This window comes from Sparus aurata, chromosome 3 (genome assembly GCF_900880675.1).
Source record: "Sparus aurata chromosome 3, fSpaAur1.1, whole genome shotgun sequence".
Classification (NCBI taxonomy): domain Eukaryota; kingdom Metazoa; phylum Chordata; class Actinopteri; order Spariformes; family Sparidae; genus Sparus; species Sparus aurata.
In genome coordinates this window covers 14,256,681-14,274,641 of record NC_044189.1, presented here as the reverse complement: position 1 = coordinate 14,274,641, position 17,961 = coordinate 14,256,681, and the positions used below count along the sequence as shown (strand labels likewise).

Below are 17,961 nucleotides of genomic sequence, written 5' to 3'. Positions count from 1 at the left end.
TTGGGTGTTTGAGTCCAGTCAGTTTTTAGTTGTTTTTTTTTTATTTGCAACTTGAAAAATGAATGACTTGTGAATGAACTTGGATTTGAATTACATATAACTGACTTTCATATATCTTTCACTTTTACTGTTCTTCTATTTGATGACAGTTTGTCTTGTAATCACGTTGTGGGGTCTAAATGTTTGCCATGACATACATTTTTGATAATAATTTATATTAAAAAAAAAATGAATTATTACAATACGAAAGCACAGGAAGGACCACATACACACTACTCAAAATTAGTAAGGGATATCGGGATATGAGCGCATAACTCATTTTGAGCTGAGAATACTCACTTCTTAAAAACATGGACCTTTTTATATATCATGTATTTGTTTTTCATGAGGATCTCCATGTTGTCTCAGTTGGCTCCACATCCAAAATAAGGATCTCACTCTGGACCAAGTCTGAATGACATTTATTATAGCTCCAGTATGTTCAATACCAGGATCCCACAGCTGACGCACCTAAATGGAATCCAACCATGATTAATTGATTATTAACGCCTGTGTTTTTCCACTTTAAATGTCCTCTGTGGCATGTTTTCTATTGGAGATACTGAGCTGCTGTGTGAATAGAATTAACAGCGAACGGTATACTTGGATTAGACCTGTCATATATGGAGATATGGGGTTATTGGAGCTGACCGAAGCTCACCCTATTCAAATTACAGTGAGTCTGTGTCTCGTGATATCAAGGGAAAACAAATACTCAACAAGCCCTGAACGCATCGTCGGCTTAAATCGAGCGCAGCGGCTCGCTGAGGGGCTGACTGGATTGATTCAACGCCAAGAAATTCACTTTAAATCAGCATCGGACTGCTAATGCCGGAGTTTAATTCAGACGCTGCCCCTCTATCAGATTCTCTCTTCTTCAAAAGAAATGACAAGTAGCACACAGTCGATACAAAGTCATCACCAGATGTGACCAGGCTGCTCTAAAGACAGTACGGAGAATTTGACTTGTCCTGCTGATGTGCGTGCATCAAGCTGTCCATCCGAAAAAGAATCCAGCGTCCCTCAGTGGACAAGCTGGCAGATCAGCGGGGGGATTTACCAGCCCGCATCAAAATGGAGGCCGGCATTACCTTGGGTCTGACAGCAGGCTACCAGACAGACACGCTCACCTACTTTTTTCTACCACTGGGACGGGGCAGTGGGGGGAAAGAGAAAAAAAAAAAAAGCAAGTGGGTCACATCCTGTCTGTTTTCTCTTGTTTAAATGCTTGTCGGTTGCAGACGGAGGGTTGCAGAGTGGCATCAGCTTCAAAAAAAAAGAGGGGGAGAGGATGCAGGAGCCAAAGGGTACTTAGTGAAATGTGTCAGCAGACTTTGGCGTGACCTGGATTGCATTCAGATTCTCCTCTGACAGTTTCCAGTACAACCATTTCACCCTGACGCAGACAGTCACAGGTCACTGTATACAACATCTGAAAAAAGACTGAAGATGTACATTCAGGGTCAAACTACTGAATAAAAACATCCACTAAATTGATTCTCTGTAAGTTAGTTAAGTATGTAAGCCCGTCTAATGTACTTTTTCCCGTCTGTCATCGCATTAGCCGGTGGCGATGAGAACTTCACGATCAATGATGTTGTGTGTGAGAATACAGCACCCAGTGAAACATCGACTGAGGCGTTACTCATGTCACATTCCTTCCTGTTGATGTTCCTATAGTCACAGGCGTTCAATATCTACCCCGCTGACCAATATCGGTCCAAAAATCCATTGTCCCTTTGTCTCGATTTTCCATTTGTTCTACATAACTGAAGTTAAAAGAGTCACTACTTTAGGGAAAAAACTAGAGTAGATTACTGCAAGGCCCCTGACAGGCGCCGAGGTTCCACGTATGGATTCGTTTACATCTGTCAATTCAAATCTCGCTCCGCGACCTCTTTAGATATTGCCCTCGTTCTGCCGCACGTGCAACAGATCATCTGGCGTGATTTCATTCGATTTAATTGGGAATCAGGCAAACGGCTTAGGGAAGCAGGGAAGTGGAAAAAAAAAAAAAAAAACTGGGCTAAACCACTCAAACGGATGATGGACGGCTTACATCTCTGTCTCTGTTTAAATGATGCATTGGCTTGCTGCAGAGCCAGAGTTTCAAAACTTTCAGCCAAAAGCAATGACATCTGATCCTGACATCTACGGGGCTGAGTTACAGTGAAATATCCTATGTTGCCAGGTCAAGATTCTAACCTTTCACTGACTCTCACCTGCTTTTGGTATATTGAGATCAAAAGCATCGCTGTATGGAGGGTTCTCTGAGCCAAAACAAAACATGTGAATACATAAATATTTATGTTTTTAAAACTTTATTTTTATGTTTAGCTTTAGTCCTTGGAAGCCTCCGTATTTTTGTTCCTCATCACTGGTTCATCCATGTTTATCGATCGCCACATGAATTAGAACCTTTTCATTGCTAAAGGAAATGTCTAAATGAGATGACTGAGGCATTAATATAATTTCTAAGCACATTTGTGGATGTTAGAGCATGATTCTGTGTGTTCTTCTTTGACTCATGTATGAGGGTACAAAAAAACTCAATCGCAATCTTGGCACAAATTCTCTCAGCTGGATTTAGTACAGTGACCCCGTGAAGCTGCGGGAGTTGCAAGAGGCAAATTACAAAGAGGATGCTTGAAACTGAGCCAGCGGAGGGCAAAAACAAATCCTGATTTTTAATCCTGGATCCTACATTTCAAATATAGTCATTTGTACTGCAACTTGATATCTTTTTCTTTAAACTTCCTTTCCTGATTAACTCCATTATAATATATATACACATCAGAGAAGTTATCCTTTCAAACACAAGGGTTTGTTTCAACCCAAACCATGTTTTTCTTAGACCTAACCCAAACAGCAACAGAAGTGTGAAAAGAACCAGCAAATAACAAGTGAAGTTAAGCGACCAGCATACCAACGTGTTTCAAGTAGAGGACGATTCGAAGCCTCCAAGGTCAGAGTTCTGTACTTAACCCATGAAACCAGGATAGCATGCTCAAAATGTGGTCTTTGTGGCTTTCTCGTAATCACAAATGATGATCCAGGAACCCCAACACAGCGCTTTCAGATAGACAACACAAGCCATCTCACAAGTACAACTACTTTCACTAACAGGGCGGTGCTAAACACGACAAAGTGGTGTTTGGCAAAGTTGGTTTGGCGCCCCTTTAACATGACAAGTACATCTGATTTGTTTTTGAACAAGGGCCAGTTTTTTCGGCACTTTATTCTAGATCTTCACACAATTTAAACGCAAGGGTCACTTACTCATTTGTCTTACAGCTTCATTTTGGCAAAAAAAAAAAAGAAAAAGAAAAAGTGAGCTTAATAAGGTCAACAGCTCCAAAGTGGACCTCGAATGGGGACTTCTTTGCCGACTATTCAATGTTTTTCTGAAAATAAAAGTGCTCACCTTGCTCTAAAACATGTATAATCTACTCTTCAGTGTTAACATACTGATGGCGAATGCTTAGGGCCCTATAAAAACAAAAACAAAAAAAACAACCAGTGTCAGCCTCAGTTTGATGAATTTACGGTTACAAAAAGGCTTAGTCGACTTTATCTACCTCCGCCACCAAACTGACCTCCAGCAAGCTGCTGCAAGGGTGTAATGGTCACTTAGGAGCCGCTATGTGTTTTTCAACCACAATCTCATGTATTGATGTTGTGCACACGACATTGGGTATTTGATGCATTGCAGGAGAAATCCTTTTTGGAGGCTCAAAAAATAGCTTTCTCCAAATCCATCCACTGTAACGGACACAAAGCTTATGATCAATAGCAAAGAAAAGTGACATGATTGTACTCAATTTAATTTTGATTTACGGGGACATTTTTTATTTTCTATGGGCTCCATTTATATGACAAAACCAAATCTGTATGTGAGCTTGTGAACCTTTGGTCGTCTGTTTGATGACGTAATAATGTTGAGGAAACTTTCTAATGCATCTCCTGTGGCTGAAAGAAATTAACCAGAGCCACTTTGTTCTTGGCACTGGAGAGCATATTCACACACAAGTTAAAGGACATCTACAGTATGTGTGACAGAAACAGCCATCACCCTCTAAAGCCTTTAATACCCCTGAAAGGAGAGCGTCCTTACTCGATTACAGTCAACAGGCTGCAGCTAATACAGCTGATGGACATCCCCAAGGTTTACATAAGTGAGAAAAAACATGCTCATAGATCAGTTGCGTAATTTTATCAACGTGGTGTTGCGGTCAGTTGGGTAGATCATTTGCACAGAAACAGATGCTACCATTACACCAGTCTTTGAAGAAAGAGATCGTTATCCAGAATAATTTCCGTGTCAGTTTACTTTAGTACACATCTCTGCAGAGAAAAGAGGAAATCCTTTAAACAGACCTTGAAAATGTTAACAGGGGAAATCTTGCAAGAGCATGCTGGTGCTCTCTGGTGGAAAAATGCAGGAATGACACTGTGTACAGACAGTCATATTGATCAAAAATTAAAAGACAGCAGGATGTACTGTTAACACCAGTTTATTTATAACAATGGGGTGGGGAAACAGCTCTACTGAGGTGGCTGCTGCTGGTCTGGCATGCTCCTGATGATGTCAGAATCGCCTGGAGAGGAAAAAAAAAAACCAAAGTCAATCGATCAAATAAAAAAAGGCAACAGAGCATTCATGAAGCAGCCAGAAAGCACTGGCAGTTCAACAAGGCTCTCCAAGAGCCTCATCTAGTGAACCACTAGTCGTGAACAGGACCACCTTGAGCAACAGGTCCAACAGATGCAAAAATTTGTAGATCAAAATGAGGTGGCAGGAGATTGACAAAAAAAAAAGAATATTTGCAGGAAGTTTAACCAAACCTCAGTGCAAACAAATGTTTCATCAACAGTTAAGGTACATGGGGACAGTTTCATTTGTTGCGCAGTTTTATGAAAGATTGTTTCTTTTAGTTTTGACATGTAGTTTACGTGACAGTGATTCTGAGGCATCACGGTTTCAGCAGGTTTCAACAAGTTAAATTCAAGACTTTTGACAACATTAAAAAAGGTTAAATGTAAGATTTCAAACATTGATTCTGTAGCAAATTACCATATTGCTATTTAAAAATATCATGGACTAATGGCATCCTGAACAGAGAATGACATGACACTTTCAGGGATTAGGTTCTGACCTGAACTTCAGGGCTATATTTTAGTATCTGGAAAAGCTGGGCTCGACTGAATGTAATTATGAGCCATTTCACATCCATACTGACAAAAGTGTTAAGAATATGAAGGAAAGCTTGGTTTTTGAGTACCAAAAAAGTTGCACCATAACTGAATTTTAGGAAGGTGATGGCATGTTGACCCACACAGCACATTAGCTGGATGTGCGCCAATGCCTTCTGACCAGGCAGTACAGTTTGTATTAGTATTAATTTGCTCCATGTTGGTTTAAAGTTATGTAACAGTGTGGTCCATACATTTCTTTTCCAAAGTTCACGTCTAAGTATTAGACTGAAGTTCATGCATCTTTTTGAAATTTAAACTCAGTGTGCACACACTAAAGTGTGCATGTATTTCATCTGAAAATTGCCTTTTTGGCCAGTAGTTCCAGCAGATAATCAAGCAAAACATAGAAAATACAGAAACTGCTGCTCAGTTCTGACAAACTGGCTGACTGGTATCAGTCCCCGGAGGCCAATATCCCTCCATCAATTTTGCTACTAGACAGCACCTAGCACAAGCATGTATTTGAAACATCCCATTAGTCCATTACTGTATTGTTCTTTGTAAAGCACATTGCAACTCCACATCAAAATTCTATCATTACAAAAAATTTTTAATATGGGTCCACTCTATCATGAACTAACCAAAAACAAACTTGGTGTGACAGTAGTGGAAAGCTTTTTGAATAAATTGCATATAGATGATGCTGGCCTATACAAAGGCAGGTACTCACCAGGGTCAATAATTGCCAATGTGCACACCCTGTAGTATTTGCCACAAGCTGTGCCGAGCTCAATGTTGTTTCCACTGTAGTGGTGGACACCAGTCTTGGCCAGCATGGCATAGTACTCAATCTCAGATTTCCTGGGAAGGACAGACACAAAGGAAAATGTGAGCAGCAGTTTATAAAAAAAAAATACAGCACATTAGGCAAGTGACAGGAAACTCAAATAAAACAAATGTTTAGAAAAAGATGGCAACAAGTCATGCTAGCCTAGAAGCTATAAGCACTGATATATACACCAGCTGCACTGAAACGTCATTACAGTTGGTTTGTATTGAAACAACTCCAATTAGCACTGTGCAACCTGGCGATTTATAAACAGCCTTTCTGACATTTGTGTTTCACACCATCTGTATTGGGCTATACCTGCGTTTATGTTGTGATTAGTTGTGAAGATTTTAACCAACTGAACATAGTTCTGCATGAGCATGCTATATTCTGAGGGCAACGTGCTGATAAAATGTTATTCTATTTATTGATGAATTCTATAACTCTGAAACTTTACACTTTTCTGTTTGACAACATGAAAGCTAGCTGAATATGCAGTCACAAGCATAATGACACATTTCCAAATATAATTAGTATCACACTAATGACCTGCAGCATAAATATGTAGAATGCTCTATTTGATCGAGTTTAAATTACTGGATTATTGTGAACCTGTTAACATCGCATTCAATAGATACATTCACGACCACCAATGCAACAATTTGGACAAATAATTGTTTCATGGTACAGGTATTAATTTATTGATCATCTTGTTATACCTGAGAGCTGGGCAGTTGTTGGCCAGGATAACCAGCTTGGCTTTCCCCTGACGGATCATCTTCTGGGACTGTTTGTAGCCCAAGACATATTTACCACTCTTCATCACCAGCTGGAGCCGGGAGTTGATGGACTCCATGGACTTTTTCTAAACAGATATACATACACATACTTAAGTTAGTGACAGCACACATGATGGCCTACAGGGCTCATTTGCAACACTTGCCCATCGTTGTGCTGGAAATCCCGAACAGACGAGATTAATATAGCGTAATCAATAAGACACAAGAAAGTAAGCAGGTTAAATTAATGTTAACATACATTAGTAACAACTGTTGTCATGTTGCTGACATTTTGTTGTGGTTAGATTTAACGTTGGCAAGCTAGCATTAACGTTAGCCACTCTGCCGGTGTTATACAGTAACGTTAGTGCGGCTACTAATGTTAGCCGTCGTTAAAACAGATGGACAGACGGCAATACACCAAGGGGGGCAACCGACACATGCTTTAAATATTTACAGACGCGATAATTCTCTAAATTCAACACTTTGAGAGCAATTAAGACATTGATTCGTGCAGCTAACGTGCCAGCTAGCAGGCCGTGACAGAAACACGTCTCCACGTGAAGCAGCCTGGCCCTGAAGCAGCGCGTGCACTCGGACCGAGCCTACGCCACTCACCGTTTTCTTTGCTGCCACCATTTTTGCGGTTTAGTCCACACCGGCCAACCTGCGAGCGAGACGAGGGAAGGAGGAGATAGTCGTTAATATCTGGGTGGCAACACAATATCAAAATGAGCAAATCCCGGTGATTTTTTAATAGAAAACTCGGAGCTCGTCTTACTGTGAGTTAACTCCAATATGGCCTCGGAGAGAAAGGAAGTCCCATGGTGCACTGCGCCGCTATCTGTCGACGGGCATGCGCAGATGACTCCTGCGCAGAAAGCTCACTGCCGATGTGTGACTGAATGACAACAAATGAACAGTAGCTTTGTATAAGCATTAATGAGACAATGAGATAACATGAGGGCGAGGTTGATAAATATTTACATCAAGTAACATTACAGAAGAAAACTATTTAATTTAATGCCACGCAACATAGAATACGACAGATTCACAACGATAGAGACAATTATAGGCTATATTAATATTACATAATAACATGGATCTATTTAAAGTTTTTTCAGCTATCCACTTTACTATTTACCTAATATAGTAGCAAAAAAATAAAATGAAACTAAGCTTGATGAAGAAAAATATTCCTATGGTTTATCATTATAATAACATTAAAAAAAAGGCAAAATGGTGATATAAAAAGTCATTATTGTGGGATGAAAAGTCATAATTAAAAGTCATGACTATTAAATGAAAAGGCATTACTATGGACAACAAGTCTAAATTCTGTGACAAAAGTCAAAATTATGAGACAAAAAGTCAAACTTATCCCAATTCCTTTTCCATTGAGCCGATGTAATCTATTACATACTTTGTCACACTTCCAATGGACACTACCCATTTCCAGTAAATTAACTCAGGGTTACAAGTTTTGCTCAAGGGCACATTGACAGTGGGCCTCGTTGTTGGTTCATCGAGGCAAATGGTTCACTTTCCCCGCCCCAAGAGGTGACTGCTGGCTGAATAATGTATTTTTGTCCCTGCGCCAGCCTCCTAGAAACAGCCTAAGTTACAGCACACAACAAAAGCCCACATTTCACCTGCGTGCCTTACTGCTGGGACACCTGTAGCCACGACACCCATCGCTTAACGCGTTTTTTTTTTTTTGGAGGAAGAACGCATGATGCGCTATTACGCACGGGACTAAAGGAATTCGACGAGCAGCCTGTCTTTTTTGTCACTCCTCCAGGGGATACGCTGTCCATAGTTTTGGAGTCCTCTCCATTTATAGAGACGATATCTATGCACGACGTCATCAGCGCAGTTACAGCCTCTCCTCACCTGTCAACTCTGAAGTTCACCGCACAGTCCTCTATGTGCACAGGACAGGATGGGATGCTCCACAAGTTCCCAAACTTCCGCGGTAGAAAGCAATCCACCCGTCCATAAACAAGACGAGAGCAACGGAGCCAGCACAACAGGTGATGCACTAACCTTCACACTCAGATGTAATGGCATAAAGTTATCTGTGAGGTATCAGGGGAATACAGATTACCTACTGTATGTGTTGCATATGCTCTCAGTACAAGAATAGGCTTTTTAAGTGGCCACATACAGAAAATTACATTTGTTGGTAACTCAGAAATAATGTCGTCAATATGTGTTGTGAACAGTGATAATCGCCTATTCAAAAATAACTTTGACATGCTGTATTATGGCCTTTGGCAGAGTGAGAAATGGTCTCCAAACTTTGATGCACTAAGCAATGACCAAGCGCTAAGCCTGACTTCACTTTAGACATGTTAAAGGCTGAGACACATCTGAAAAATGTCAACTTTCCATAATAACACGTCTCAGATTATCCCTATAAATGATTTCTGACATTGAAAGAACTCCCGAAAGTGTACTGATACTGATTGATTGGTTGATAGTTTATTTGGGAAGATACTATAAATAGCATGTTCATCACAGAAGCCAGCTGCCATCTCCAAATAGAGTTACATCATCCATTTAATTATACTGGCCTGGACACTCGGCTCTCACCAAGAGGTCTCAGTCTACATGCAAATGATCACCGGAGTATTTCTGCGGGTATCTGATGTGTGTTTGGTTTTAGTGCTCCACGGTGACAGGATGGGGAAGTTTATTGTGTTTATTTAATAGTGGTTTCTGGCTCCGTCCTCCCTGAGAGAGGGAGAGACAGTGGCATGAAAGCAGATTTGGTGACAGTCTACGGTTTCAATAGGAAATGGAGAAGCCGCCTTGGACGCTCCCTTTTGTTGCCGTGGGTCAGAGATGGCCCGGCTGTGGTGCAAACTACAAACTAGCACACGTTTCAGGGCAAAACACCAACACTGGATCCTGTGTTTGCATTTAGCAACGCAGGAGATTCTAAATATGTGCAGGACAGATCTATCTTACCTTCAGAGGCTGTCAAATGTTTCATTTCACCACATCTGTGTGACTTTGTTTGCACTTCTGTCAGCTTAAGCATTATTTGACAGAACTCAAAGAATAACCAGGTGAAGCCTGGTAAAATATTCACTAAGTGGGACCCCCTCTGAGAAAGTCTCTCTTGCTCCCATTCTCTGCATTCCTTAAAGGGGTATTACAAGTCTTTTAGTGCAATGAAAGCATTGACTTGCTGAAAGGCATAGGCTTAGTGAATTGAGAAACTGCCTCTGACCCTCCTTAAGTGTGTTTAAACTCATGTTCTGCAGCTAAATTCTGACCTCTGACCTTTATGACCCTCGATAAAACATCTCATAGTTGTCAGCTGTTGTCAGCTTATAAGTCGCTCTCAGGGTTTATCAGCTGACATTGAATAGCGAGGTGTTCCTGTTATAATCGTCTTAGAGGACAGATGGAAATTTTGTCAGGATGTTATCTCATTTTTGCATATGGCTCATTTCCTTCGCCCTGTTGCTACCTGTCACTCCCAAGAAAGAAGACGGATGACGTTTATCAACTCGTGCTTCATTCATTTATAGAAACTTGCTGATTTAAAACTCCAAAAATGTCCCTCTCATGTTGACATCGAACATCTGACAAATTGGATGCACCGATGTATCACTATTGCAACACAAAAAAGTATTTAATGTTTAAATGCAATAAACGATTCTAAGAGAAAGGTAAGTTGATTGCTGAGTCCCAGGTCTTCAAATACCAACACTTTGGATTCAGCAATCAACCCAAAGCATCTTACAAATTGCACCTGAACACTGTTTACCAAAAAACACTTTAATCCTTTTTAAAGTGAAATAAGGTGACAAATATCATGCAAAATGTTCCCACAATGATGAGACAAGACGTCTCATTCAAAGGTCAAGACTTCTCTGATCCATGCAAATACTTGAAATGCAAATCCTTCAGGAAAAAAGGGAAAGTGTGTTCCTAAAAACTCAGACCTGTGCTGTATTAGGTTGTTAATGTTTATGAATAAAAACACACATAATCATTAACCGCTCGAGCTTCTGATTATGTGTCAGCAGAAGACTTTTTTATGCTATTGTGTGTATGTTCCCGCCGCAGGGAACCAGTTCAAGAAGTCACAGTCGATCGAGTTTGATTCTGATGTTAGAGAGATGCACGCACTCTTTTCGTTTTGGGCAAAGGTGGTAGCTATCAAGTGCGAAACATGATAATTACATTTGGGTTTATTTTTTTGTCTGCTCGAATCCACGCTTGTGAGATGTAATCACATTTATTTATCTTTTTTGCAACAGATAGTCTTTACTGTCTGATCATTCAGCAAATGAAGAATCTCAAAAGCTGCCTGAATATTGTTTGACAGGTTGTTTCCAGTGTTGCATGGCACCCGCAATGGTATTTGTTACTTGTTAACTAACTGCTTTTGGGTTACGTCAACTCTGCTGGCATCACGTAGGCAACACAAACATAAAGTAAACAAACACGATGGAAACCATTATTGGAAAGAGATGACAGGAAAGCAAGGCAGAGAGAAGGACTCAGGTAGAACCAGGAACTTTAATGTAACTTAATAGATGATGAAAGTTTTAACCCAAAGTAGAAAAAAAACACAAGTCCTGTGTCTCACATCAGAAATTGACACTGCAAGATTAGAATTTAAACACTTATTTTTGCGTCTTGCATAAACCTGATGATGATTCTCATGTTATCACATCCAGAGATTTTTCCTTCTCACGCTTAATATTATGAACAGCAATAATATGGACTTTGATTCAGATATACTGTGTGTGTTTGACGTCTTTAGTAAAACTCATCTATCAAAAGAAGAAAAAAAGACATGACAGAGTGAGCGATTTGTGAATTCTGCACACTTACCTGCACTCTTAGCGAATCTGCATCAGATCTGAAGTAGTTTTAGGCATCTTTTATATTTCACTTTTATGTTTTCTTTGAACAGCAGTGGTGTAAGAAGTATTCTGATCCATTACGTTAGCAGAAGTTTTGCTATGAAACTTATATAGGTTCTCCAGAACCTGTGTAGTCTAGTGAAACTTTTTTCTCTGCTATACTTTCTAACTAAAATCATGTAACTATGAGCAGCAAAATGTACCTTATACAGTTAAAGAATGAAAAGTAAAAGTACTCATTGTGTGGTGGTTCCTCTCAATGTTTTACCATTATATCTGATGTTTTTACATTAATATTACTGCTGCATTACAAACTGTAAACACTAAATTCCGTAAGATCATCATATACTTGACACATAAGAGAACATCTCATCCTTCAGTTTCTTATTCTAATTCAAAATCAACTCACAAAAAATAAGACATACAAGTTACTTTAGTGAATGTACTTGGTTACTGTCCACCACCTTCAATCAGTTTTTTTTTTTTTGGATGTTTGGATCTCACTCTGTGTCAATATTCGTGTTCCTGACAGGAGCAGCCAATGAGAATGGGAAAGTAGCCGAGGACAGCGAAACCATTCCGGACCAGACACCTGCTCAGGGCGGCGATGCTAAACCAGCAGACGAACCCGCTGCAGCTGCAACGTCTGCAGACAACACCGCTGCAGCTCCACCTGCAGCTGAGGAAGCTCCGCCTGCTGCAGACAGTCCGCCTGCAGAGGCAGCAGCACCTGTGGAGGCTTCGGCAGCAGCACCTGCAGAGGCTTCGGCAGCAGCACCTGCAGAGGCTTCGGCGGCAGCTGAAAGCAGCGCAGAGCCTGCAGCTGAAGCTCCTGAGCAAGGTAGGGTGGAGACATGAGGAGGACTGTGACAGGCCGGGGACAACAGTGATTTTATTCAGTACTTTTTACTCCACTACATTTATTTTTAAAACATTAGTTAGAAGTTTATTTGCAGTTACTTCTTTAAATCAGCAAATAAAATATGATATATTATTATAGGTTAAGCTACACAGCGGTATATACAATGACACGAATAAGCTCCAACTTTACCAGCTGCAACTTTGAAATTATTCAATGTAATTCAGTGATATACAAGATCCTCTCATAAGCAGTACTTTTATTTTGGGACTTAAAGTAGTTGTTGACGCTAATACTTGTGCACCTTTACTTTTAAGTAGATAAGTATTTAGGATTTTGAATGCAGCACTGTCACCATTTCAAATCACCACTGTCACCAGTTTTAATCAAGTAAATGATCTGACTAACCTGACAGGTGCACATGATAAAAGGATGGAAAGTAAAGTAAAATCAGCAATCAGAATCAGAAATACTCTATCTCAATCACTGAGGGGGCGAATGGGTACATTACAGTGGCTCCTTCTAGAATAAAACATATCACACTATAGATATAAATAGAGAAAGATAATAATAAGTGAGAGTAAGAATTACTACTAAAATAGAAAAAATAAGAATAAGAAAATATTATCATTAAAACTACAATTTGTGTCACTTTTGTACATTTAATAATATAAAAAAGACTTTATAAAGGGAAACTGAATCAAAATTTGTGAGTTTGTCTGCTGCTCAACTTAAATATTCACTAGAAGACTTATATAACTACATAGACATAAAGATATGTGCCTCATACTACATTATAACTACAGTGTAGATGATATTGAGTAATAGTGCAGTATGTGCTAATTGACAGTAGTTAACAGTATAAATGCTAAAAACAACAGGAGGAATATTTCACATTATAGTGCACAGATCTAAGTACTTCTTCCACTCGTGAATATTTTAGTTGAGCGGCAGACAAAAACACAACTTTGATTCAGTTTTTCTTCATGAATTCTTCTGAACGTATTTGACTTTCAAACTTTCTGTGTCTAAAGCTGCTAGCCGAGCCTTTGCAGGGCTCAAAGCACTTCATCATTTTCATTGTGAACTTTATTTTCAATGCAAATGACGCCTTTTCCCTAATCTCCTGACACAATGACTGTCTGCTGATAGTCTTGTGACATCCATCACACTGGCTGAGCACTTCACGAAAGTGGAAAGCTCATGAGGATGGAGCTGCATGGTGACTTAAAGCTGTTACAGTACAATATGCAGAAAAATAGCCATCGAGGGAAGGTGGAAATTATTGCGGATAGGACGTACGATTGTTCCCACTGTCCAGCAGTAACCTGAGCAGCGCTCTGCCTCCTGCACAGTGACCCAATAAACACTGGCTGCCACGGCGCCAAGGTGCACAATGTCCTCTACGTCTTTCCCCAGACCCTCCTCAGTCCCACACTGCAGTGGCCGTAACCAGGCGAGGTGGTATCCAACAACACGCAGACATGACTTTGCTCTTTAATGAACACACCAGGGGAAGTCACAGGAACGTGTTTATGAGTCATACGTCAGATCATTTAGTAATTAATTAAAGACCTGTCTTGAAACTTGGCAAGTACACGAGTATGGGTCTAATTTACCTAAGGAGGTGACAATGAAATAATGAACTGGTGTTTACATTTGATTAATTATTCCGATCATTAGTCTTCCCATTGAGTTACAAGAAATAGTTTGTAGAATGTATGAAGTGCGATGTGGTGGACCTGCTTCCTGTCTGCCTGTTGATCTGAAACTTTTGTGTGTCGAAGGGGTAAAAACGTACACATAAATACATAGGTTCTCATTTCTGTCACTTCTAAGATGTAACTAGTGTGGGATCGTGGGAGTTGTTGTCATCACTGGTGATAAAAATCATTCCATGTGGCTCAGGCAAAAATGTCCACAGAATAAGGTACTGTTAGATTTACGCTACGTTTAGTTACATTCGCCAACTTCCTCCCGCACTAAAACATGATAAAGTGCCCTCTAGGGTTCCCTTCCGGTGAACAAAATGTGATGAGGAGCCCTGTCTCCACTATAAGTGCATCACAACTTTCTGTGCTCTGATTCCCCCTCACATACAGCTGGTGCCTCGTTGTTTTTTTCGCCCTTGCCCCTCAAACTTCCTGAGTCTGCCTCTGATGCAAGTTCGCATGATATACACAGTAGCTAAGACAGCTGTGGTAGACATTTCCTCTCATAATAAACACTTGGATGAAACTTTAAAGCACATGTTATTTGTTGCCTCTAGTGAAAATACCCTTAAGTGTTACCGCTCCTGGTGCCCTGCTAACAGGAGTATAATGCTAAATTGCAAATTAGTGAGTGCACCATGATGATCCTGGCTCTAAATTCCAGGAGAGCGACTCAATGTCTGCACAGTAATAATCTCTCTGCACACTTGCCACTAAATGACTATTGATACCTGGAAGTGCTCCGCGGGGAGCTGCATGACACGGTGCAGCATTGCATTTACTGCTATCATTTCACTTATTGCTTCATGATGCAAATGAAAAGCTGGATCACGAGTTCAGCCCTTCATCTTCCTCTTTGTCTAATGCAAAGCGTCCGCCACTGCAATGAAAGAAAGTCGAGCAGGCGGCAAAGGCAGCACACTGTTCACTGGGAGAAATCCAGCACTTTGCGTCCTTGGATGACTGAATGTTGCCTCGAGGGAGGATGTTGTAGTTTACCTTTTATTAGATAGGAAGCTGTGTGGGATTCTCCTGCCCAAATTATTCCATGCAGATACCAGTTTTTCTTTACATACATCCGCCATGTTATTACCGCCAGGTTCAAAACTCTTCTGGAGTTTATTTAAAGGATTGTTTTATGCAAATAACCCTGATCTATTTAGTTTCACCTGACTGTTTGAGTGCTGCGACAAGCCAGTCACAATCTACAGCTTTAATATAATTGTTGACTCAATCAGCCGGAATAAATGTTGGCAATAACTGTGTCTGCAAACCATGGATATGTTGCAAATTTAGGTCACATTTTCTTTTTTCATCTTGTGACAGCACTGTGCTGTTTTTGGCACAAAAAACACTTAGATTTGGTTTAAAATGCCTGTTTTGGTTGCCACAAATACAGCGAGAAATTGTCCCGAGGTCTCCTAAAAAAATCTTATTGTTTGGTGTCACGCTTACAAATGTTGAAACACATGTCTCGCCTTGTCACCTAAATCCGGTATTATATCAGGAGTGAAAGTCAGCTCATAAACATGTAATGTGAAAGTGATACGCAGAAATGTCCATATGGTAGCTTACATATGACACAAACAAACGTGAATGTGTCAGTGGTTTGCAGAAATGTACAGTGCCAACATGTCATTCTGGTGACTGGGCTGAAACACTCAGTACAATGTGAGAGAACAGCAAGACAGAGAAGTACAACAAGCTGTTGTCTTGACAACTTGGTTCACTCAGTCTATTTAAAAATAAAGATTATTACATTTTCACATAATTTAGTTGAAGAAAAAGCACACTCCATGACCTCCGTCTTCACTCGATCTTGACCCCCTTTGGTGTCTAACATGACTCACTCTCAGATCAAACTTGACCACAGCATCTATATGTGTGTGTGTGAGTGTGTGTGTTGCCAACACTTTGTTGTCACCGTGGTCTCATTAAGGTGCAATGTGAGTCCACAGAGAAACCAGAGCATGCCAACACATATAGGGCTTCCACTGGCCATGAACGATGCCTCTGTTTCACAGCCAATGGAGAGAGAGGATAAAGTGTCACATTAGCAGAGCGGACATGGCCACCATCCACTTCTGGGGCTGTCAGTGTGGTCAGTGTGAGATCGGTTTGGTGGAAATCATCGGCACTCACCAGTCCTTGATCGAAAAGTCACGACAAATGTGACTGAATGTAAAACTGGACGTGTTTCCCCGACATGACTTCACGCCGTTGGCTTAAATCAAGGATGCTGAATTATAGTTTTAAAAGATATCATAAGCTAACAAATTCTCCAGCTACTTAGTAATGAACGAGTCATATAAGTTTGTGCCACAGTTCAGCTCATGGAGTGCATAGCTGTCGTTTTGATTTATAGATATTTATGAACTAATAGATAATAATGAGTTGCTACAGAACGGACTGGAATTTATAATGCAGAATGGCATATTTCCGAACAATCACGATAACCTGTGATCAATAATGTTTTATTCTAATCTATAATGTTACATCATAATAAAATTGTGGATTATACTTTGTACTTTTAAACTACATCTGCAAAGTTAACTTAATTGTAGTGGAGTACAAGCACAACATTTGCCTCTGAACCGTAGAGAAAGTATAAATTAGCAGAAAAATAAAATAATGATAAATTAAAATTGCGCTAATGTGTGGCGCTTGAGTAAACTCTCCATCACTGATTATATGTGGATTTCACATGTGCATCATATTTCTGTCTTTATTTCTAATTAGAAAAAGCAGAGGCCACAGCGACCGATGAAGAGCCCAAAACAGAGGAGGCACCAGGTGAGTGCTGCTGTAACACAAGGCCACACAATCCATATCAGAATATCTACTGTCACCCTAATGTGTTTCCTCTCTGTCTGTCTTCAGCTCCCAGTGAGTGAGGTCCAGCCTGAGCGACTGCACAGATTAGTTTGTTGGAAGTGTCTTACCTTGTTCGTTTTTATGCATGAGTGAACGTATGCGCAGGTGTGTGTTTGCGTGTGAAAGACATGTTGCCTTGTTGCCAAGATGCAGACCCTGCGATAACCCCGACCAGTCAGGGGCTCCTCAGTCATCACTGTGCCTTCCTTCCCCCTCGCGATGGTGTACGTATTGCAATTTCTGCTCGTACAGTGTAACTGTATATAGACAGAGAGTCCTACAGCGCTTAGATTGTGTGTTTTGTTTTCAGAGGATTTCAGAATAACTTGAAATTTCTATTTATTATCCTTACAGACACAGCAGACTTTCCGAAACATCATAACATGTCTTTAACTTGAACCATTCCGTACTTTTCTATAAAATCATAATACCAAGGAAAAAAACCAAAGCCAAAATGTATTTGATTTCTAAAATTATATTCTTTTTGGGTAGCAGGCTTTGATTTTGTTCGACCATGTTTGTAATGAATATGAAGAGCTGATACTTTGCAGAGAGTCCAACTGATTTTAAACATTAATATACGTTTTCTGATCAGAGCGAATGAGACTGAGAGCGCACGTGAGACCTTTTGTTTTGCTTCTGATGTGTCATGATTTTTCTCTGGGAAAGACGACCCAAAATCTGTAATAAGCTACGAACTGTTAGAAAATAAAAAAACAAAGACCACCTTAAAAAAACTACATCTGATCCATGTACTTTCTTTTATGTCTTAACGCGGGAGGTT

The 17,961-nt window shown here is 40.2% G+C and overlaps 2 protein-coding genes across 2 annotated transcripts; one reads left to right on the top strand and one right to left on the bottom strand.

Annotated features, from left to right (window-relative positions):
* Positions 1–4,537: 4,537 nt before the first annotated feature.
* On the bottom strand, positions 4,538–7,735 carry rpl30 (ribosomal protein L30). Its single transcript, XM_030412993.1, has 5 exons — positions 7,625–7,735; positions 7,462–7,510; positions 6,784–6,929; positions 5,966–6,096; positions 4,538–4,637 (listed from the first exon to the last, which is right to left on the bottom strand). The coding sequence occupies exons 2-5, from the start codon at positions 7,480–7,482 to the stop codon at positions 4,585–4,587; spliced, it is 351 nt and encodes a 116-aa protein (XP_030268853.1). The 5' UTR covers positions 7,483–7,510; positions 7,625–7,735; the 3' UTR covers positions 4,538–4,584.
* Positions 7,736–8,492: 757 nt separating this feature from the next.
* On the top strand, positions 8,493–17,917 carry LOC115577733 (cytochrome c1). The gene is made up of 4 exons (XM_030410629.1): positions 8,493–8,876; positions 12,265–12,573; positions 17,043–17,096; positions 17,184–17,917. The coding sequence occupies exons 1-4, from the start codon at positions 8,786–8,788 to the stop codon at positions 17,195–17,197; spliced, it is 468 nt and encodes a 155-aa protein (XP_030266489.1). The 5' UTR covers positions 8,493–8,785; the 3' UTR covers positions 17,198–17,917.
* The last annotated feature ends 44 nt before the right edge of the window (positions 17,918–17,961 follow it).